Raw genomic sequence first — 23,722 nt, forward strand, 5'->3', positions numbered from 1 at the left:
GATAACTAGTTATCTTATACTGTTTTTCTCGTATTTTTCTTTTTTTCTTGAAAGAAAAATCAATAAAAGAGCTGTTTCGAAAAAAAGACTTTCTTGTAAAATTGTGCTTTAAAATTCATAAAAATAAAAAACCCTCCAAAAAGTTGTGTATTTATGAAACAAAAAAGAACCTATGTTCATAGTCCAAACAAACGAAGCCCAATATGCAGCTAGGTCTTCATTTCACGGCCACACTTTCAGTCTTTCACTCTCCCTCTCGCCACCACCTTCTCTGCATCGTCCTCATTCCCTGATACTGAGTTACACTCAGAGCGATGTGGAGGTCAGTTGTGGCTGCAAGAGCCTCTCTTTCTAGATGCTCAGCTCGTAAGTTATCTTTCACTAATACCCACACCTCTAAAACCCTACTCCAATCTCCTCCACCCTCTCTTCCTAGACCCACTAAACCCCAAAACCCTAGATTCTTCTCCCAGCTTTCTCAATCCTCCAATGGCGATGTTCCTGTTTCTCCAGATGCAGAGGAGTCTCCAGAGTCTTTTGGCGAAAATGATAGTGCCCTGGCGAACGATTTGCAAGATTCAGTGAGTTCTGATGAAATTAGCAGTGCCCTCTTGAATGGTTCTGCAAATGATGAATTGAATGAGCAATTTTCAGTGAGTAATGAAGAAAATGGTGATACCCGAATGGAGATTGAAGAGGGAGTACGTGAGATTAATGTGGAGCAGTTGGAAAATCTTTTGTCTATTCTTCAGAGCAGCTTTGATGGGTCTTTAGAATCGATTCTTGAGGAAATGAGTTTGGATCTAAATGAAGAGTTTGTGTTAAGAGTGCTTGAAACCCCCAATATTTTGGGTGAGAATCTGATTAGTTTTTTCAAGTGGGCTTCGAAGGAAGGATCAGAGTTTAAAGTAACTTCTCGTGCTGTTGATGCACTTGTTCAATCTGTATGTTGCAATCTAAGGAAGAAAGATGCATATGCATTGTGGGATTTGGTTAAGGATATTGGTGAGAAGGAAAAAAATGTCATCATCACTGTTGAGAGTCTCAATGAATTGATTGGGTTGTGCTCAAAGTTGGGTAAAGCAAAGGCTGCTATGGAGATTTTTAACAAGTTTGAAGATTTCTATTGTGAACCAAATGCAGATACGTATTACTTCACAATTGATGCACTCTGCAGGCGCTCCTTCTTTGATTGGGCTTTGTCCATTTCTGAGAAGATGATCGATTCAGGGAAACTCCCAGATGCTGAGAAAGTTGGTAAGATCATTTCCTGGTTTTGTAAAGGTAAAAAGGCTAAAGATGCTTACTTGATTTATACTTTGGCAAAGGAAAAAGAGCTGTACCCTCCTGGCTGTTCCATTAATTTTTTGATCAGTTCCCTTTGCCGTGAAGATGATAACGTGAAATTAGCACTGGAAATATTAGATGATATTTCTGGTAAAGAAAGGAAATACGCTATTAAGCCATTTTCTGTTGTTATTAGAGGTTTGTGTAGGACTAAAGATGTTAAGGAGGCCAAAAATTTGCTTCTTAAAATGATAGCATCTGGCCCACCTCCTGGAAATGCAGTTTTCAATTCAGTCATTCATGGTTTTGCTAAGGCTGGAGATATGGGAGAGGCATTAGACATTATGAAACTGATGGGAAAGAGAGGCTTAAAGCCAGATGTCTACACTTACACTGTTATTATTAGTGCTTATGTCAATGGAGGTCAGATGGATGAGGCTTGTAAAATCTTATCACAAGCCAAAAGAAAGCATTCTCAGCTTAGTCCTGTGACTTACCACACTCTTATCCGCGGTTATTGTAAACTGGAAGAGTTTGATAAGGCTCTAAAGTTGCTGGCTGAGATGAAAGATCATGGGGTACAAGCTAACACTGATGAGTACAATAAGTTAATCCAATCTCTTTGCCTTAAAGCCTTAGATTGGGAAACAGCAGAAAAACTATTAGAGGAAATGAAAGAGAAGGGCTTACATCTTAATGGGATTACTAGAGGCTTAATAACAGCAGTCAAGGAATTAGTGATTGAGGAAGTTGAGGCTGCTAAGACTAGTAGTATAGAGGCCTAATTATTCTCTGGCTGCTGGAATGGGAATGGCCAAGTTCAAAACTACAGTTACTCTTGTGTGTTTAGTATTACATCTCTCAAATGCCAAAAAATGAAGTCTTTAACTTTCTTTCTTCAATGTAATGGCTTTTTTTGCTTGAACTGTATGGGAAAGCTTTGTAGGTATGTGCCCAGATGTTAGTAGTTGGGTGGATGTCCTTGCAAGGTGCAATTTTTTTCCCCCTACCTTTTCTTATTCATTCGTTTCTTAATCAGACTAAGAAATAATTGATGAAGTGCTACAATATTATCAAACCTTTTACACAAGATTTAGTGTTTTAGCTGTTAAATAACTTAATTGTTGATTTTGTTAGTGTATAACTTGCTTCTGCTATATCATGAGCAGTTGTTATATAGGTATATGCATTTTCGTGGGTGAATAGAGTCATGGATTTTCTCAACATATATTGTTTTGCGGTTACTTGAGAAAAATAGTGCTTGGGGATGTAATATGTTTATCTCAAATGGTAAAGTGTAAGAAAAGGGTTACATGTTTCTTAGAAATGTAGATTGCTCTCTATGCTTATAAGTCGATAGATATACATTTAATATTATTAGTTAAATCGGGTTGGATAAGTAGTAATACTAATCAGATCAGATTATACAATGTTATTCTTGTAAAGACTGACTGCTTAATTTTAATTTAATGGATTAGCTGATAATTAGGGTTAATTATGAATTAGAATATTAATTGTGAGGTTATGCATTTGTGGAGATCTATTTGAATTCAAAATGTGCTATTTATGATATGTGTGAAATTTTTTGTTTTTCGTATTTGTGTCTAGTAACAATGGAATGCGATGTTGGACCATTAGATTAGAGAGTCACGCTTTCATATGGTTTAGAATTTTTGCAGTAGCGAGCCAATCCTTATAGACATCGAAAAATGTTGGGAATAGTCAGAGTTTTGGAAATGACCAAATTACCTTTAGGTGTTATTAAGCTTTTGGATTATGTTAAGGGGGCAAAATGGTCATTTTGGAATGGAACCTTTTTGTCTTTTTGTGGGCATTAGTAATTGGCTAATTATGATTTTTGCTTTCTGAATTTCGACATATACCAAATCATGCCCCCTGAACTATTGAGATTGTTGGATTTAAGGATTTTTTTTCAATTTTAGTAAAAAAGTCTAACATGAATGAAAGTTCAAGGGCCATAATTTAATACATGTCAAAGTTCGAGGCACATAATTTGGTAGATATTAAAGTCTGGGGAGCATGGTTTAGTACATAAACAATTACTGAAATAGTAAAATTAAATGAAATTAGACAAAAGTCCTTAAATTTAACAATCTCAATAGTTCAGGAATATTTTTAACGACCTTAAAAGTTCTGTGGGCATAATTTGGTACATGTCAAAGTTCAGGAGGTAAAAATCTTAATTAGCCTTAGTAATTTGATTTAAGAATACAGAAGAAAAGAATGCTGAAAACTTTATTGAGAAAGCCTCCAGTATTGATTTTGCTCTCTAAAATTCGTACTCCTTGATTGCTTGTTGAAAATTAGGACTGAACATCAGGCGGGTTTACTGAATTTCAGGTTCGTGGGTTTCGGGTTTAAAAAAATAAAATCGAACTCGGACCCAAATAGGGGTCAGGTTGGCGGGGTGGCGGGTTTCAGTTAGTTGACCCGGTCAACTCTTTAAAAAAAAATTAATATTTTATTCAAATAATTATTTTTTTTATTTTTTTATTTATTAAATTAAACATATATAATATAACAATTTGTTCATTAAATCAACTATTGAAGAAAAGAAGCATTAATGAATCCAAACAACTAACAACTTGTTCATCAAAGTAAACTTCATCTGTATGTTCATGAATCATGATAAAAGTGAAAACTAAAATATTTTAAAATACAGCCATATCCATAGTAAAAGGTAAAAGGAAGTTGAGGGTTTTTTAGTTTAATTCTTTTTATTTTTTAATTAATATATAAAATGTAATAAAAAATTAAAAAATATGTATAATATATGAAATATGCAGGTTGGTGGGCGGGTTTGGATTCAACCCGAAACCCAGTGGTCCTAAAAACTTAACCCGCAAACCCCCCGAAAGGTACCGTGTTGAACCCGACCTGCCTGAATATTTTTTTAAAAAAAAATTGCGGATTGACTGGGTCTGGGTCGAACCCGCTCAAAATGTTCAGTCCTATTGAAAACTATTGAAGTCCACTTCTTTTATAGCCAAAGAATGATAACAAAAAAAGATATAAGACCCTGAAAATCTATTTTTTTTTTCAGGATTAGGAGGGGTGGGCCGCGGCATGAGATTTTCATGATTCATGCCTAGGCATGACCCCCTTTTATTTGGGTAGTGGGTTTTCTGCTGCATCGACTAATAGTATTTTGACCATAATTCTCTCGATATTGTTCGGAATTGGACGATTCAAGATGTTTTGGAAAAATAAAAGAGAGATCTAGAACTTTTATGCTTTGATTATCTCCAAAATCTAATCAGAACGTAGTTTAATTTAAGCTTGAAGTTTCAGCTTTATTTTCTTGTACAATTTTCTCTATTTTATAGATCATCTTTTTGTGAGATTTGACCAATTTATACATTCCAAGTGTCGAAACCTGAAATAAACGAAAACAAGCGTAATTCTATTCCAAAAAATGATAACAAAGAAGAAAATTAACTTTTAAAATAACACAAATAATAGGCTAAAAATATCCTAATAACAGACTTTGATATATATCAAATCATGCCTCTCTAACTTTGAAATGTACTAAATCATACCCCCTGAGCTTTCATCCATGTTAGACTTTTTTTTTTTACTAAAATTGGACAAAAGTCCTTAAATCCAACAATCTCAATAGTTCTAGGGGCCTTTTTAACAACCTTAAAAGTTCAAGGGGCATGATTTGGTACATGTCAAAGTTCATGGGGAAAAATTCCTGATTAACCTATTTTTTAAAACAAAATATAAAAAAAATTATACTTTTATTTTTGTGCGTAAAAAATTAGAAAATATAATTGTTACCAAACGTCACCTTTACTTTTTTAATTTTTTAAATCACAAAAATGAAAGTATTTTTTTTATTATTTTTTGTTTATGATAAATTAAAATGTGTTTAATAACTACTTTTATTTTTATTTTTGAAAATAGAAAAATAAAAATGTGTTTTGTAACTACTTTGCCCCTTGAACTTTCGACAATATTGATTTTGGCCCCTAAAATATACGATTTGTTAAGAATCTCCCTGAACTTTTACATTTACAGAAATTTAGTCCTTCTGTTAGGTTCTGTCCTATTATTCCGTTTAAATAATGACGTGACTTTGTCAATTGGCAACGTTGCCCTCTAAACTTTGACAACTATCAAATCGTACCCCCTTAAAATAAAAAAGAAAGAGTCAATATTTTTTTTTAGTAAATCTTAAAAAATTAATTTAGATCTTAAAAAAATCATTTTGAATGATTAAAAAAAAATAAAAAATAAATTAAATTTTAAAACTAATTAAGCGATATAAAAAAATTATTTATATTTTATTAGAAGATTCATTTATATATTAAAAATTCAATTCGTAAAGATTAAATTTTATGGTAAAAAACTTGAGTATATTTTATTTTTATCAAAAAATATAGATTTGTTTAAGTAACCATAACATTTTTTCAGTTTAATTTATAATATTTTTTCAAAATAATTTTATATTTTATTGAATTTTAATTATTTTTTATTTATTAAGATATGAGTTTATAAATATAAATAAGTTTGATTTTTTTCTTCAAAAAATCTTAGTTTATTTAAATTATTTATTAGATTCTTAATAATTTTTATTTAAATTATTAATTAAATACGTGTTGATAAATAAAATAAAGTTTGAAAATAATTTTTTAAGTAAACTTAATATTTTTATCCGATTTTTTAATAATTTTATTATTTTTTTTTGAATTAATAGAATTATAATGGCTTTAAAGAAATAAAATATTACAATTTTTAAATTATTCTTTTTAATAAAAGGGGGAAATTTTTTGTATTAGTTAAAATTTAGGGGGTAAAACTACTAATTTTAACGGTCAAATAAACAGAACATCATAGAAGGGGCATAATTATGTAACTGTTATATTTTAAAGAAAATTTTTAACAAGTCGTATATCTTTAGGGGTAAAATTAGGTAGTGCCGAAAATTTAGGGGTAAAAATACTAATTATTTATTTTAAAAATAAAAAATAAAATTGTGTTGAGTTATGAGGCTAGGATCCTAGGTAAGGAGTTCAGGGTTAGGTATAAGGAAGGAATTTAGTTCGAGTTCGGGAGGTGGACTTGAGTCCAAGTCGGGGTCAGGTTCAGAAGCCAGAGCAGGGTCCAGGGTCATATTTATGCATGAGTGTGACATATATATAGGTTTTTTTTTGAAAATATGATTGCATGTTACAATAGTACAAAACATACTAATGAATATTCCTAAATTTATTTACAAATTTCAACTCATCACAAGTATTCATATTCATGAGGAATAAAAAAAATGCCTAAAAGATATCAGTGGTGCTAGACACTACCTATATCGATATTTGAGTCTCACATAATTTAATATAATAAATTTTATGAAATATCACTAACTATTTTTAAGACATTTTTCATAGTGGTATTAAATACTACTAATGTCTACTAACAATCGCTATTTGCTACCAAAAACGTGTAACTCCTTTATAATGAATAGGTAGGATTGGTACAACAATACCACACATTTTTTTTTTGGAATCATTGAACAACATACTATCACTATTTAAAAAAGAGATATTATTAGAATGCGGAAGTGTATGATTAAGGTAGTAGAATAGGTGAGTGTAAAATAAGGTGCATGATTCCATCTCAAAATCAATTGACAATAAAAAATAGTCCATACATATATATAATTTCAACGTATTATTAAATGTGAAATTCTCTAACACATATTACCATCTGAATAAATATAAGGACAAAAATCATAATAGTTCATAAACTTTTTGTAAACATATATGTCATTTTCTTGTAACTGTCACCTATGACCTCCATATGTCAAAAATACTAAAATCCTTCCAAATTTATGCTTTTTGAAAAGTACATCATCAATATGAATTACAAAAATTCAACAGATCAATCGATACACGTTTCATGCTTGCTTGCGCCTCTCACATGTTTTCTATTTCTAGTAATTTTATGTACACAAAAATAGGAATAAAAAAAAAAATAAAAAGCAAAAAAGAAAGAAAGAATGAATGAATGTTATGAAGATGGATAAGAAGAAACCAAGTGAGAAGGAATACATTTAGAACTCTTCCAAACTCTAGAATGCAACTTGAGAATCTCTTTAGCTTTCTCCTTAGTCTTCAAACTATTCTCAACTTGTAAAACCAAGCACAACTTTGCCACAATGCCCACTTGAAGCATCTCTTGAAGAACCCTACAAGTAGCTGAGAATCTACAAACTGAAGAAAGTATTCTCACTGCTCTATCACTCGCCACGTGCGAAACCCGAAGAATCTTCTTCGAAACCACCGCCATCCCCGCGCCATGTCGCAACAGCTCGGCCCGGCCCTCAGCACAGCTGCAGAGCTGATCCAAAACCACAAGTGTCAGCTCACAAACACGCTTTTCCGGGGCATCAAGAAGAATCTCAATCAAAACCGAAACCGCCCCGCCTTCTACCGCCTTGATCCGGTTCCTACCCCATGGACAGATCTCCATTAGGAGCTTCAAACTAGCCTTGGACGCCTGTTGTGATATCCCATCTCTTAAAACGCTCACAACCTCCTTGAACAGTTGGGATCCAATGCTCATGATTCGAATCGGATCAACCAAATCAAGAATCGATTTGAGTAAAACTACTGCATTAGCTCTCGATTGTTGGTTCCCACATTTCAAAACACTCACCAACGAATCAACAATGTCAGTAGAACTATCGTTCGTTACAAGATGTTTTAATAATGTGTGAGAGCTTTTGATAACGAGAAGGAAAAGAAGATCGACGGCGGCTTCTGTTACCGCCATCGAATCGGTTCGATTCTTAACTAAGAAAGCTAAGAATTGTACCGTTCCTGCTGCCTCTAAACACTGCTTGTTTCTTTCGCTTTGAGAGGCAATGGTTTTGAGGTTTTGGAGGCATTTGAGTTGTGAATTTGGGGTGTTTTTGGCTTCTTTAAGGAGTTTAAGGATTTGGGATTTATCGATTGGTGATTTTGGGGTTGGAATTCGTTCTATGCCGTATGATGCGTTGAAAGTGCACCATGATTGGATCAAACGGCGGAGAGTGTGGTTGGGAGTGAGAATTAGATCTTGATCGATGAGAGGCTGTTTGGTTACAGGGCAAGTGTTGTTGTTGCATGAGAATAGCCAATGCTCAATGTTTTGTCGATCGTAGGTGATCCCTGTTGAAACGGTGACTGGATCTCTCATGAGTTGGAATGAAATGGGGCAAAGAAAATCCGATGGAATTTCAACTTCAACTTCAAATTCATCCATTAGTGGTCTTCCTAGTTTTGAATTGTAAGGAACAGTTATGTTGAAGATTGAAATATATATTATGAAGGAATAAGGTAAACCATAGTTCAAGTTGTTGGAAACGATAAAGTCAACACACGGAAATTGAGAGGTAGATAGAAATTAAATTAATTAATTATAAGGGAATAGCTTTGGAAGAAGAAGAAGATGGGGAAGCTTAATTCGAGGACTTTTCATTATTCAATATTAAATTAAATGAAACAAAGTAATAAAGAGATGTAATTGGGGTCAGCGTCGGTGTTGCAAAGCCTCCAATATAAATATATATATCTTCATATTTCATTGGACCATGTTGACTTTGATTCTTATTCTATTGAACCTATTAATTAATTATATTTGTTAAATATCAAACATTGTATTGCTTCCTTCTTCCTTCCTTTAATAATCTAAAAATTATTAAAATACCACATACGTGGTTCCATAGTTGGATGGAGTGCTAATACATAATTTAGCTCATTTTTATAAAAATAAACTCTAATAATAGTGTATTAAATGGTCCAATAAATATAGCACATCCTAAAAATTATACTAAATTTAACATAAAATATAAGATCATCTCTAATAGGAGATATAAAAGCGGAGCTATATTTCACTAAGTAATATTTTTATATTAATTTTTACTATTGTGCTCTAATACATAATTATAAATCTTAATATAAAATTTAATATGTCATTTAATGTTCATTTAATAATTTATTACAAAATTATAAAATAATACTAATAATGCAAAGATAAATAAAAAATTTAATAATAATAATGTAAGTCATTTAATGTAAATGAGTTTGTTAATTAAATATTAAAAATGACATAAATATAAAAGCATAACATGTATTGTGATATAAATTTTATATCATGTTATGTAGTGATCTAAATTCGAATAACTTTTTGTTATGTGATATATTTACATCACAATTTAGTACACTATTGGAGTAAAGTTTTAACAAAATGAGCTATATTATTTTGCATCTGCATCACTCATTTGCATCTCTATTGAAAATGCTCTAATATGAACCAAAGTTTACACCATAAATATTATTTTTGTATTTACTCTTTTACCACTTATTAATGTAATTAATAATTATTTACATTTTATTTATATATTTAATAGAATTTTTATACACTTTAAAACTTAATGCTTTTGTTGACTTTTTTTTTTTTTTACATTTTTTTTATTAAAAAAGCTAAATTTTAACCCTAATTATATTAGGAGTGTTCATAAAATTAGTCGATTCAATTCAATTCGTACGATTTAATCCAATCCAATTCGTAAAGTATGGATATCCGCACGTGTGCTGATTAGATTGGATTAGAAAATTTAAAATCTGTACTTGTGCGGATTGGATGTCGATTGATATGTCAAAGTAACCGATCCAATCCAATAATCCACACATATTTATATAAAAAAAATTATATATATACAATTAATATTTTAATGTAAAGAAAATAGTAATTTAAAAGTTTAATACATATAATACAATTATGTTTTAAAATTTAATAGATCAAATGTATATTCTACTCATATATATAATTTTTTTCTACATAAAATTTCAAATATAATTAAATATTTCCTTATATATACAATTTTTTTTCTTCCTTTAAATTTATTATTTGTTATTTTATTTATTTTAATTTGTTATTAAAAACATAAAATAATAATAATTTATTTTATTTTGTTGCTAGTTATGTGAAAAAAAATATTTTTTTTTTATAAATATTAAATAATTTAATATTAAAAAGTAACTAATCCAAAAAAATCGATCCAATCCGTACTTTTATAGATTGAATTAGATTAAATTTGAGCTATTGTGCGAATTGGATTTGATCTAAAATATGAAATTCGCACTTAGGTGGCGTTTGGTTGGAGGTAATTAATGAAATGGAATGGAAATAGAAATGAAATAATTTTCTTCTATTCTTTTGTTTGGTTGCATTTTAAAATATTGGAATATCATTCTAATAGGATGTCCTTTCCACTATTTTGGTAGAATAACTATTCTATTTTAAAATAGAAGGAAAGACCATTCCAATGTAAAATTTGAAAAAAATTTAATAATATTTTTTTGATCAATTTTTTTATGCATTTTAAATTTTATTCTATTACATTCTTATTCTAATTCTCATTCTCATTCCCATTCTTCCCAACCAAACACTACCTTATTAGTGCGGATCAGATCGATGCACTATGAGCAAAATTGTGCAGATTGAATGGGATGAAGTGCTCAAGTGCACCCATGGTGTCTTGCCTAGCACCCTTGCGAACTGTACTATCGCTAGTGGTACAACTCAATATCGGGTGTTGTAATTTGTTTACTTTAATAAATATTATATAAAATCATCAACTAATTATTATAAAACAACACTTTATCGTAGTGTTAGACACTATGAGTACCTCATAGCAATGTTCTAATATATTAGAATCTTATTGTAAAATTTAGAACATAATAATGACTCATTTTTCAAGCTAAATTTAGGTCAAATTATACACCTTGAGATGGTCTAAGTTCTTTTCTTTTCTAATAGTAAACTCTACGATGCATCACATGCAATGTATATTAGAAAAAATGTACCTTTTTATTTATTATATAATAAAAAGATATAAACAAATTAAGTAATATGAAAATATAACATGCCAACGTCTACTTTTGTATATACATAAAATCCAAATTTAACAAGAATAATGAGCACGGCCACCAATGATGAAAAAATAGAAATTTAGTATATTAATGTGTTTTGAATATTTGTTAATATATAATAATATTGTTGCATTGAAAATTAATAATAGTTTGTGTGTGTTGGTCGTTGTGTTGCATGGGCTGTCGCCGACAGCCTCTCAGAGCAGCTCATGTGGACTCTGCTGCCCTCACGCATTTCTCGCCTCCGCTTCATCATTTTTCATTAATTAAACTAAATTCAACTAATACATATACATATTTATTGTTATATGTGGATGTATGGCTCTTTCAGCATTAGAAGAAATACTATCCCAAGATAAAATAAAAAATATTAATAAGTACCAATAGTACCTAATATAGTTAGTAAAGGCCTTAGAATTTTTACTTTGTGATCACTTATTTATTATCAAAAAATATTTATACATATATTATAATCACTCTAGATTTATTTAATTTTGTGGGACTTTTTCATTATTTTAGTCTATAATTATCAAATTAAAAAAAAATTGAATTTAATTTTTTAAAAGGTAATATTTTTATTAGTGGGGCCATAGCCTCACATTAACACAAGTGGTTCTGAGCATACTTTTATTGTTATTGGTCCAATTTAATATCAAGCATAATATAATTTAATGTAATAGCTTATCACATGTCTAGAAGATACTAAAAGCTACTAACACTCAATAACAAAGTTAAAAAAAATAGTTCCCACTACCCCGAAAATTTTTTCACCATTTACAAGAAATTTTTACACCATATCAATTATTTTTACAGAAGACTATTATATCGGCGAGTGGGGATATCTTAATGCTTTTACAACTTTCGAACATTTATCGACTAATTACCTTTCATTCGTTAAAAAAAATCAAATCCACACTTTGCAATAATTTTAGCAGCACAACAGTATTGATTTTTTTTTTTTAAAGATTTTATATATCTTTCTGGATTATATCTCATTTTTAAATATCTTTTGTGACTCAAAAAGACTAGATCAAAGTGGACCTTAAAAAAATATTAGATTATTTTTAGCAATATGTAAAAGTGAAATTTTCCTCCATATCTCTTGACTATATCTCACTTTTAAAGACCTTTTATGGCTAATGAAATTTAAATCAAAGTTAACCGAGAGAAAATTCAGTAGAGAAAAAAAAAAAAAATTAGAGTGAAGAGCAAAAAAATAGAAATTTTTACCTATTTATCTTTATAGAATCTTCTGCACAAATCTTTCTCCCTCTTATTCTCTACTGTTTTTTTTCTTACCTTCAATCAAAACTACTCTCCAAAATAAAAAAATTCTGCTTCTTTCCCTTTTTATGGAGACTTTTTTTTTTTCTTTTTGTTTTATTATTTTTTATTTTTAATAAATACCCATTTAACGTAGAAGTAATTTAGGTAGAATGAAAGTGAGAAAATATCACCTACATTTGCTCTCACTTTGAGACCCTTTTTTTTTTATTACATTATTAAGTGAAAATTACACAAAATATGGTTTTTTAAAATTTTATTACAAAAATATGGTAAATTTAGGTTTGACCACTTTGTATGGCATATTTTAATTTTTTGACTTTTTTATGGTATTTACTATACCATACATATGTAAACTTATTTTTCAAACTCCATATTTAATATTTAGATTTACCATCTCTTTCTTTCTTTCCCGTACCCTACCTCCCTCTCGCTCTTGATTTGTGCGGCACCCCTGTCCAGGCTCCGATGAGCCATTTTTGGTCAGCGATGGTGGAGCAAAAAATCAACAAGAAAGTCGAGCTTGTCTCTCCTTTGCCGAAGAAAGATGTTGGAGGTGATAAGAAATCGGAAGAAGCTAAACCGGCGGCGGAAAAAAAACCCGCCGAGGAGAAGAAGCCTCCCGAAGTTCAAAAGCCAAAACAGGTAATAAAACATCACTTGAGCCACACCAGTATTAGAGTCAATAATGAAATTTCCTGTGTATTTGGATTGGAACTCTTATATTCCTTTCACTGAGTTCCCATGACTTTTTTACTCACATTAAAAAAAATTAAAATTAATTTTATTTATTTTGTATTTGTGAACAGATTATGGTGGTTTTGAAGATCAGGTTGCATACATAAAATAAAGAAAATTATCTCTGAAACCCAACCCCTCGCTTTCCCAAAGTTTCTTTCTCTCTCTTTTAATATATAATATATATATATCTATATATATAATCATCACGATGACCAAGCCAAGCCCGACGGGCTTCCTCCGAACGGCGGTCGCTAATAAGTTTGAAATCCCGAGCCCTAAGATTTTTGAAGCTTCCCTCGCCGTTCGTTCGTTTTCCATTTAGGTATTTAGGGTGTGTAGGAGTTAAAACTCTTTGACTCCGATCTAGTGCTTAATGAAACTGGTTTTTTATATTTATTTTATACTTAAGTGAAGTTATTTTTTTATCTGTATATTTTGTTTTCATTTATATAGACAAAAATTGAAACTGGTTTTTATACAGATAAAAATTAGTTTCACTTTAAGTATCACACTTTTATATTTTTGTTGTACATTGTATATTGTTTTTATTATATATCTGTGAGTATTTTGTTGTGTGTGTGCTTTTTTTCTTATTTGTTTCACTAATGAATTTGGTTTCAACTATTTTTACTATTTATTATTTATGTTTTGTTATGATTTTTATAGGGTTGAAACTGATTTTATAGATTTATTGGTTTTTGTTATTATTATAATTGATTGTTTGATATATCTGGTTACTTGTTTCAATTGTTTAAGTTTATAAGTTACTTCTTAAAAAAATTTTATGGTATGTCTTAGTGTTTTTTTTTATAATATATATATTTATTTTAAATTTATCATATTTTATTTATTTTTTATATGAGGAAAAAAAATATATATTTTGTCATATTTTATTTATTTTAAGTTTGTCATATTGTATGAGTTTACAAATTTATTTTATGATTTCACAGGTTTTGTTATGATTTTTTATAGAGTCAAAACTGATTTCATAGGGACTAAGCAGTAAATCTTTTTTTTTTTCTTTTTTGAATTGGATTTTCTTTTAGAGATTCTTGTAATCAAAAGTTACATCATTCAATGGAGCTAATGAAGTGTGTTCTGCAGGGACTAAAACCATTCCATCGATTCAGTGGAGCTGATGAAGTGTGTATTATGGAAGACTCTTATTAGGTGATATCACATTCCATCTGTGAACGGGCAAAATGTATCTAGTGGCAGTGACTTTTATAGAGTTCTAGACCAATGTAAAGTGGGTGACAGGATAAAGTTTCATTGTGTTAACTCATATTAATCTACATTATCTTCTTATAATGATAGTTTTAGAACAAAGTTAGAAAAATCTTAAGAGAATTTCAATTCTTACTCCAAAAATTTTTGAGTGCATAATATCTTTCCCATTTTAAAATATATATTTTATCTTATTAACTTATTGATTGAGCTAGTCAAACTAATAAAATATATCATGAGTACCATGAACTGTAAAACAACTGTTTATTTTTAAGACATATATATATTTACTTATGCCTGTAGCATATAGTAGAATATGTCTGTATCTTTAGTGACTTATTTGTTTAGAAAATGAACCAGGTCTAGCCTCTTATGTTTAAAAATTGTTTAGATTTAAAAGGTATTCTATGATTTTTCATAGAGTCGAAACTAGTTTCATCGGGTTTACAGGTTTGAAACTGGTTTCACATGTTTTGAGAGTTCTGCAATGGGGTTGCTCTATTTTATTATGTTATTGCATATTTTTAATTTTAAGTTACTTTGTTATTATTTTGTTTCTAGGTTAAGAACTTACACTTATATTTAGTTTTAAAATTATTGATATGTATTGTGTGTTGTTTTGATTTTATTTGATTAGTATTTTTTTTTTGTATTTTTGTGTGTGTGTTTTTTTATTTGGTTGTTTGATGAAACTGGTTTCAACTAGCTTTATTATTTAACATTTATATTTTGTTATGATTTTTCAGCGTCAAAACTGGTTTCACAGGTTTTAAGTGTTCTGTAAAGGAGTTGCTCTATTTTTATGATGTTATTGTATATTTTTTAGTTTGTATAAAACTAATTTTATTATTGTCTGATATTTGAACAAAAATGTCCGCTTTATTTTAAATAACCAGTTTCTGATACATTTATTATTTTATTATTTTCGTAATGATTTTTTTTTTATTATTATTGTTCATAATTGATTTTTAAGTTTCATTTTTTTATTTGGTAATTCCAAGAAACTGGTTTTATCAGTTAATTTTTATTTTGGTTGCTTTATTAATAACTGGTTTCTCCCTCCCACTATTTTTTGTTATTCTCTTATGATTTTTATTGTATTTTTGTCTCTTTAATATAAAATTTATATGCTCGAAACTGGTTTTTAAATTTAGTATCGTTTTTAAAAGTTTAGTTATTAAGCATTGTGTATTTTTCATTGCATTGTTGATGAAACTGGTTTTTTTTGTGCTTCTTTTAATAAAATAATTAGTTTCTTTTAATATTGATGAAACTGGTTTTTAAAGTTAGTATCGTTTTTAGATTATAATTTTTTTTTTCATTATTTTATTGATGAAACTATTTTTTTCTTCTTCTTTTAATGAAATTGCTAATTTTTTTTAATGTTGATGAAACTGGTTTTTAAAGTTTATATCATTTTTAGATTATAATTTTTTATACTGTGTTTTTTTTTTGTTCATTATGGTGTTGATGAATTGATTATTTTTCTACTACTTTTATTGAAATAATTAGTTCATTTTAATATATAGAATTAATTAGTTTATTAATTTATTACCTTGATAAAATTATTTTGGTATTGCATCAATTTCTGTTAAAAAAAAAAACAAAAACAAAAACAAAAAAATAGCTTCAGTTTCAGTAAAAAAAAATAACTTCAACTGAGAATTTTTTTTAGTGTTTCATTTTTTAAAAGATAAAAAAGAAAAAAAAAAGAAACACAATTTTAAATATTTTTATGGCATTCTTTTTTAAATAAAATGAACTTTTCCCATATTTTTAAGTTTTTTTTAAAAAATGCCATATTTAGTATAATTAAGTTTTTATGCCATATATATCAAAACTTATCTTTCATTTCCCATATTTTTGTAAATTAATTAAACAAATCATTCCTTTACATTTTTAAACACTTTTTCATTCGTTTAACAACTTATATCTAAATTACTGAAATCATTTCCCATAATAACCTCAAACTTATCAATACATATATTAAATTTAAATCATTATATACCTGAGTTAATACTTTAGCTTAATGAAACTATTCACAATATTTTGAGCAGCAGAGCAATCAAAAACATATATGGGAAATGAAAGTTAATATGAACTTTGTATAACTTAACATAGCATTACCAAAAACATTGGTGAGAATGAGTATGGGAATAAGTTGAGGAATACTTTTTTTGTATCAATTAATTAAAAATACCTTCATATTTTATTTAATTAAAATCTACCAACTTTTATGAGTGAATTGTCTAATATATACTTACCTTCTACTTAAGTGTAATACATAATTTACATTTATGTAAAGGGTATAATAGGCACATCTATTAAAAGTGAATATATCTTAAAGAATATGGAAATAAAGGTAAAAATTAAAACAAATAAAATAAAATGGGTATAAAATGTAATTTTCTCATGAGTATCTACTCAACATAAAAATGGGAAATCAAAACCAATATAAACTTAAAGCTTCAAAAACAAATAATTGCACAAACTCAAATAATAGCTCAATAGCTCAATTCAACCAATGCTAAATGTGAGGAAATCATACTTTTGAGTCATTTTATCAAACATAGAATCACTCAAATATCATTTCAACCATCTTTTGAATTAAAGGGGAAAAAATGAATGAAAAAGAATTATATGGCATACAAACCTAAAGATCAAGCTTGAGATAGTATCAAGTGAAACACAATATAGATATAAATGAAAAGGAAATCCTATATAATAGTCACTGAAACAACAAAACAAAACATAAACTCAAAAAAGGAAAAGCTAATCTAAATTGAACATATCAAAAGAAAAGGGACAAAAGAAAAAAAACTTACAAAAAAGTGTATAAGAGAATAATGACTCAAAATCTATACGAGTGGTTCGTTCATAGTACAAACAATAGTACTGAGCTTCTTTATATGCTTAAACCTTTAGAATCAATTATATCTGGTTTATAAACTTTAAAACTGATCCTTCACTTTAAAAGTTGATTTCCTAGAAAATTATCAAAACTATAAGACCACTAAAGCTGTAAACCACAACTTATACAATACTAACAAAATGCATAGGCAAACAAACTCTAGAATAAACAGCGTGAGAATCAGTAACAAATGCTAATATCAGATTTATGAACATTTATTTGGATGACAAAGGTAGAGCAGTGAGTATTGTAGTCTCATAAAAATATAGAGGAATTCAGAAAACACCATTTTCACTCATTATCATGTAAAAATTAGAAACATATTGGTAATGCACCACAGTATAAGCTCAATCCCCTCAGCACAAAATACAATGTGTAAGTAAAGACACAAACAGATTCCATAAATAATTTAAGGCTTCATCAAAACACAACACATGGAAAAGCAAAAGCTAGGTTTCATCCGTAAATTTATGAGCATTTTATTTTATGATCAAGCAAAACTAATTTACTTTTAACAACTAAATGTAGTATCAATATTAGCATATCATCATTCAGTAATAGTCTTCAAATTACGTCACATTAAATTCTTGTTCATTTTATTGATGAAATGTGTACCGATTTTTTAAGTCTTCATCTTGTTCATTTGATCCAGAGGCAAAATTACCATAGCTTTGCTTAACACTCTTTCACTTGCATATTTGGTATAGTCTTCTCCACTATATTTCCCATCATTATAAAAAAACAAGCCACGCCACTGCAGAGAATGAAATACTTAATTCTGTCAGCCAAAATACAGTTCACACATAGATATATATAAATACTTTTTTCATCCAACAAACCTTTATCTCAAAACCACCTAAGAGTATCAAAATATTCTGACTTCATTACTTGGGACTACTCTGAAAAAGTTCTATATGAAAATGAGAAGAAAAAAATTTAACAGGACCTACTTAGCAATGGTAATAAGAGTATATACAAAAAGAAAATCCAATAACCAAATAGTAATATAATAATCTCAAGAAATATGAGAGCATTTAGCACATTTGACATCATATCAGCCTCAATTCCACTAACTCGTTGTTTAGGATATACCTCTACCATTCAAAATGTTGTATCAGTTTTTTAAAGCCTGTAAAAGACCTGCCACGAGTACTAAGCATCAACAGATCAAATGCATACATTTTCCATTTTAAAATGTTCAATTAATGCATAAATTCTAGAAAAGTTTACCTTATCTTTACACTTCCTTCTCTCATATCTTGAATCAATTTCCCCATAGCTCTAGATAAGTATTAAGTATCCACACCTAATGGAAACTCTGAAAGAAAGATATATTGGTTAGTGTCCACAAGATAAATGAGAGATGTAAAGTTTTTAAATACCAATGTGAAACTATGTATCATAGTATAAATACACGTATCGCATTAATGTAATTTGATAAAGATAACCAAGAAATTGTTACATACTCTTATATCCTAAACAACGAGTTACTCTTATATCTATAGATCTTTTTCACTTTTAATTTCCATTTTTGTTTCCTAATATTGGTTCTATTGGTGTTGATCTATTGGTTAGGGCCCTTTCAGAGAGAAAGCTAATGTTTCTTTCAAAAATCTAAAAGGATGGTCTTGCTCTCTGAAAGGGCCCTAACCAATAGATCAACACCAATAGAACCAATATTAGGAAACAAAAATGGAAATTAAAAGTGAAAAAGATCTATAGATGCAAAATTGAGGATCAATTTACCTTGAGAAAGCCATTAATGTTTGAAGGTTAGATCAAAAGGCAAATAATAGAAATTTAACATACCCATTTCGATTTTGAGTCAAATACTTCATGAGAGGCCGATGTTGTTTCCTGTATTCTTGGCAAACTCTTCAAAAAGTTTTAATAAGTAATTTAGTACTATTGGAAGGGCTTCCAGAGACATGTTGACATGCAGAAGTTTGATCCATAAAGCATCATTTGCAAGAACAAAAACCCTAGAGAAGAATAGTTTTGAGATTTGAGACTAGAATCTCTTAAATTGCAATAAAATAATTAGATTTGTAGGTGTATATATATTTAACAGAACTGTAAAGTTTAACGAAAGGAGAAAAAACACCGCTAAACCAATTTTTTTCATTAGATAGCCACTTTTAATATACAAAGACTTGTTGTTAGATAGTGCAAATGCAGTTGTTGAAAACTCTCAGCGTTCAAATCATAGGTAACAGAATAGTCGATAAAGAACAAATAAAAGAAAGAAAACAAAATAGCTTCAATGACTCAAGTTGCAGCCTAGTTACTGGACTATTAACTCCCACAATTGCTCTGAGAATTATTACACTCTTCTATATTGCATCTTAGACTTCTCCAAATCCCATCTCTCCATTATATACTAACAAAACATCTTCACCTCTATGATGCTGTACATTTTTCCTGCTAATTACAAACACATATTCAGCCAAATAGAAGCTTAGCCCCATTATGCATACTCTATCTTGATATTTGTGGCATGAGATATGTCAAAACTAATTTAATTCAGAAATGACTTGATCATCAAAATAGCCTTTTAAAAAGCATCCGCATTTGATATCAAACACAAAACAGTGAGGCAACTCCATAACAGTTTTTTTATTTTCTACCAAAGGTATATAAGAGAATGTTTCAAATAAACTGAACTTACTGTTATGTTCTGAGAATATGTGCATGTTTGTACTCAGAACCAGCACACACTGAAGAGAAGATTTTCAAAGTTGTCCCTTGCATGCTCTTCAGTAAGTGCCCTTGGTTTAATTTCTCCTCAAGACAAAGACTTCTCATAAACAAATGACAAACTTCATTTTCTTGCTAGAGAAAGCCCTAATAGCTTCACATTAATTTCTCATCAAGCATAATGAAAATGTATACTTGAAAACATGTAAATATTTTACCAAGAAAAAAGTTCAAGCTGAAGAATGAGTTGTCCTTAACCATGAAAGTGCAGCTGTCTCATGTCTATCATTATCATTGAGAGTACAGCTTTAATATGTTCTATCTCCATATGAGATTGATCTCCTGCAAGAAACAAATGAACCTTATCCTTCACCATGATCCAGCTACAACCTGGACTCTTCCTTATCCTCTTTAATCTCTTGCTCATCCTTAGCTGCTCACCATCTTTTTTCCCAGAAACAAAACACAAGTTAGACATGACCACATAAGGAGTTGCATTATCAGGTTCCAATTCAATAAGTTGTTGAGCTGCCACTTCTGCAAGATCAAGACGTAAATGTGTCATGCTTGCTCCAAGAAGGGCACCCCAAACTCCAGGATGAGGCTCAAAGGGCATTGAGTGGATCAACTCCATAGCTTCATCTAGTAACCCTGCTCGACCAAGGAGATCGACCATGCAAGCATAATGGTCAGCCACTGCTTCAATATTGTATAAAGATTTCATCAATTTAAAGTATTTCCACCCATCTTCTACTAATCCCACATGGACGCAAGCTGAAAGAACACCAAGAAAGGTAACTTGGTTTGGCTTGCATCCTTTATTCTGCATTTTGCTAAATAAATTTAGTGCTTCTTTGGCAAGACCATTTTGTGCAAGTCCACTAATCATCGAGTTAAAAGAAACGGTATTTGGTGAATCAATATTCATGAAAACCTGCCAAGCATCAGGAAAGCTTCCACATTTCATATACATTGAGACTAGAGAATTTTGGATCCGCAAATCGAAATCCATATTCATCTTTATTACTACAGCATGGATTTGTAATCCTTGGTTCAGAGTTGCTAAACCAGCTGATGCACTGAGCATGCAGCTCAAAGTAATTGGAGTAAGCTTGATAGCATTGCCTAGCATCTCAGTAAACCAACGAAAAGCTTCTTCATATCCCTCATTATTAACAAAGCCAGAAATTATAGCAGTCCAAGAAACAGTATCTTTTATGGGCATCATTCCAAACAATTGGACGGCTTTCTCAGTCAGCCCTTCACTAAAAAATCCTGAAATCATAGTCGTCCAAGAAACTACATCCTTCTTAGGCATCCTCTCAAAAACTTCAAAAGCTTTTTCCATTTCAGAACATTGAACATAACCACCAATCAAGGAATTCCATGATACTACATCTCTCTTGGTCATCATATGGAACATCTTACTAGCTGCATCTATACAGCCAAATCTGCAATACATGGTAATGATAGAATTTCCTAAGAAGACTTCAAACTCTAATCCCATTCGTGAAACTAACCCATGCATCTGAATACCTTCTTCATATTTTGACAAACTGCCACAGGCCTCAAACATTACAGTCAAAGTAATGGGATTAACTTCCACTCTACTTTCTCTTTTCATATTTAGAAACATTTTAAACCCTTCTTCAAAATTCTCACTCTTCATATACCCATCAATGATCGTTGTCCAGGTAACCACATTTCTATCAGGCATCTTATCAAATAAATATCTAGCATCATCAACCCTTCCTGCTTTGCAATACCCATCAACCATGGAGCTCCACGAAACCACATCCTTAACCAACATTCCATCAAAAATACATAGTGCCTCTTCTAACCTTCCCAGCTTCAAATAGCCACTGATCAACGCATTGGAACAAACCGGATCTCGCAATTCAGTTGGCATCTCAAAGTACAACTTCTTCGCCTTGTCAAACATCCTCGCTTGCACAAAACCCGTAACCATAGCAGCATAAGAGATTGCATTCCGCTCAAACATCCCAGAAAACAACTCAAAAGCTTCATTTATCATACAATTCTTCCTAATATAAGCTGTTATCATCGCATTATACGAAGCAATACTTCGTTCAGGCATTTTATCAAACATCTTCCGTGCATTGTCAATGTCTCCATTTTGCGCATAAGCAGAAAGCATGGCTGTCCAAGATATGATATTTTTGTTCGGCATACCAAAGAAAACTGACTCAGCTTCTCTAATATCACCATTTCTTCCATGTTTCGTGATCCGGGCGTTGAATGAAACAAGAGATTTACTGGTTCTGTGGCTTTTTTCAGAGTCCAAATGGGCTTTCGGTGGAGTCCCAGATGAAACGGGGGAATGAAAATTTCTATACTTTATGGGTTGATAGAAAACTCTAGTTGTGGGTTTCAATGGCGTAATGTTCAAAATTCGTAACTGATATCCAAATGTTGAAACATGAAATCTCATTGTCCAACAATAGAACACTCATGCAGAGGTTAATGGAGCAACAATACTCATTTTTTCTGGAGTCTCCGACAAAATCGAAACGGTATTACCTGTCCCTAACAGAAACTATTACAATACAACTGTTCTTGTAGCTCTCTCTTTTTTATTTATAATAACGGTAATTGCATTAGAGATGGGGAATTTTTAGAATAGTAAATGCAATAAAATTATAATTTTTGTTTTTAAAATTTTTATTTTTGAAAAATAAAAATATATTCTATAACTATTTCTATTTTTTTCAATTTAAGAAAAAAACGAAAATATGTTCTATAAAATTTATTTTTATTTTTATTTTTATTTGTTTATTTTATTTAATTAATAAATTTTATAAATGATAATTTATTTGATAATTAGTTATAATTATTAAATAAATAGTTTTGACATTTATAGAATTTAATTAAAAAATATGGTATTATTGAAACAAAAATAAGTTGTTGAAAAAAGTGGTAAAATTGTAACTAGAGATTGATTCTTTGTTTGGCCGGCCTTAGAAATGAATTTTGCCTAATATTTTATTCTTTTTTAATCCATATAATTCATCCCTAAGTCCTAGTTGAAACACTATAAAAGGTTGCTCTCATTTTATCCTCTTGTCAACTTTTGACAATTTGACTATTGCCTTCAACCTAGATGAGAGAATAGTGATTTCAATCTCTTTCATTGTTCTTCACCATATTTGAAACCTTGATTGATAGAGTGTTATGCCCACACATAGCAAGTCAAGTAGTCAATCATAGTGAGTAAGACACTGGTAACTGTTGCCTTGAATTTTTCTCAAAATACGTGGTCGCGGCTGCGAGTGACACGTGGATCTCAAGGACACCTCACCCACGAAATTAGCTAAGTCATATATAGACGAGGAAGTGAGCCCCCGGAGGGGCACATAAAGCGTGTCTCTCCTCTCCGGGAGCTAGAAATACACTAAAGCATCTCCGGGCTAAGGAGAACCTGTTCGAACAATCGCTTCGCATTTAATGCGGCATGAGGGAAACGTCTTGGAACGCCCATAAAAGGACATGACAGATGGCGTAAGCCTCATTTACAGCGATTACACGATAATCAATTGGTCTAGTGATGGCTCCATTATGAAGAATCACATCAATCAAAGGAGGATAAAGATTACTCTCACCTAATCCCTATGATACC

The 23,722-nt window shown here is 30.3% G+C and overlaps 3 protein-coding genes across 7 annotated transcripts; 1 reads left to right on the top strand and 2 right to left on the bottom strand.

Annotated features, from left to right (window-relative positions):
- The first annotated feature begins 183 nt into the window (after positions 1–183).
- LOC115719143 (small ribosomal subunit protein mS80 (rPPR6)) lies at positions 184–2,377 on the top strand. Its single transcript, XM_030648073.2, has one exon. It carries the CDS (start codon positions 315–317, stop codon positions 2,070–2,072), a length of 1,758 nt encoding a protein of 585 aa, XP_030503933.2. The 5' UTR covers positions 184–314; the 3' UTR covers positions 2,073–2,377.
- A 4,731-nt stretch (positions 2,378–7,108) lies between these two features.
- LOC115718583 (E3 ubiquitin-protein ligase PUB23) lies at positions 7,109–8,682 on the bottom strand. Its single transcript, XM_030647393.2, has one exon. It carries the CDS (start codon positions 8,551–8,553, stop codon positions 7,318–7,320), a length of 1,236 nt encoding a protein of 411 aa, XP_030503253.2. The 5' UTR covers positions 8,554–8,682; the 3' UTR covers positions 7,109–7,317.
- Positions 8,683–16,347: 7,665 nt separating this feature from the next.
- On the bottom strand, positions 16,348–22,703 carry LOC115718481 (pentatricopeptide repeat-containing protein At1g53600, mitochondrial). 5 transcript variants are annotated; one of them, XM_061110023.1, is made up of 4 exons: positions 20,057–22,703; positions 19,198–19,263; positions 18,619–18,706; positions 18,212–18,528 (listed from the first exon to the last, which is right to left on the bottom strand). In XM_061110023.1, exon 1 carries the CDS (start codon positions 22,535–22,537, stop codon positions 20,339–20,341), a length of 2,199 nt encoding a protein of 732 aa, XP_060966006.1. In that variant the 5' UTR covers positions 22,538–22,703; the 3' UTR covers positions 18,212–18,528; positions 18,619–18,706; positions 19,198–19,263; positions 20,057–20,338. The 5 variants fall into 5 exon arrangements, with proteins under 5 accessions (XP_060966002.1, XP_060966006.1, XP_060966005.1 ...); XM_061110022.1 differs by having other exon boundaries at positions 19,198–19,370; XM_061110019.1 differs by lacking the exon at positions 18,212–18,528 and adding an exon at positions 16,348–18,142 and having other exon boundaries at positions 19,198–22,703.
- Positions 22,704–23,722: the final 1,019 nt, after the last annotated feature.

This window comes from Cannabis sativa, chromosome 2 (genome assembly GCF_029168945.1).
Source record: "Cannabis sativa cultivar Pink pepper isolate KNU-18-1 chromosome 2, ASM2916894v1, whole genome shotgun sequence".
Taxonomy (NCBI): Eukaryota; Viridiplantae; Streptophyta; class Magnoliopsida; order Rosales; family Cannabaceae; genus Cannabis; species Cannabis sativa.

Excerpts from the sequence above, each read along its gene's own strand:
- LOC115719143 (XM_030648073.2), top strand. The coding sequence starts at position 315 with ATGTGGAGGTCAGTTGTGGCTGCAAGAGCCTCTCTTTCTAGATGCTCA.
- LOC115718583 (XM_030647393.2), bottom strand. The coding sequence starts at position 8,553 with ATGGATGAATTTGAAGTTGAAGTTGAAATTCCATCGGATTTTCTTTGC.
- LOC115718481 (XM_061110019.1), bottom strand. The coding sequence starts at position 22,537 with ATGAGATTTCATGTTTCAACATTTGGATATCAGTTACGAATTTTGAAC.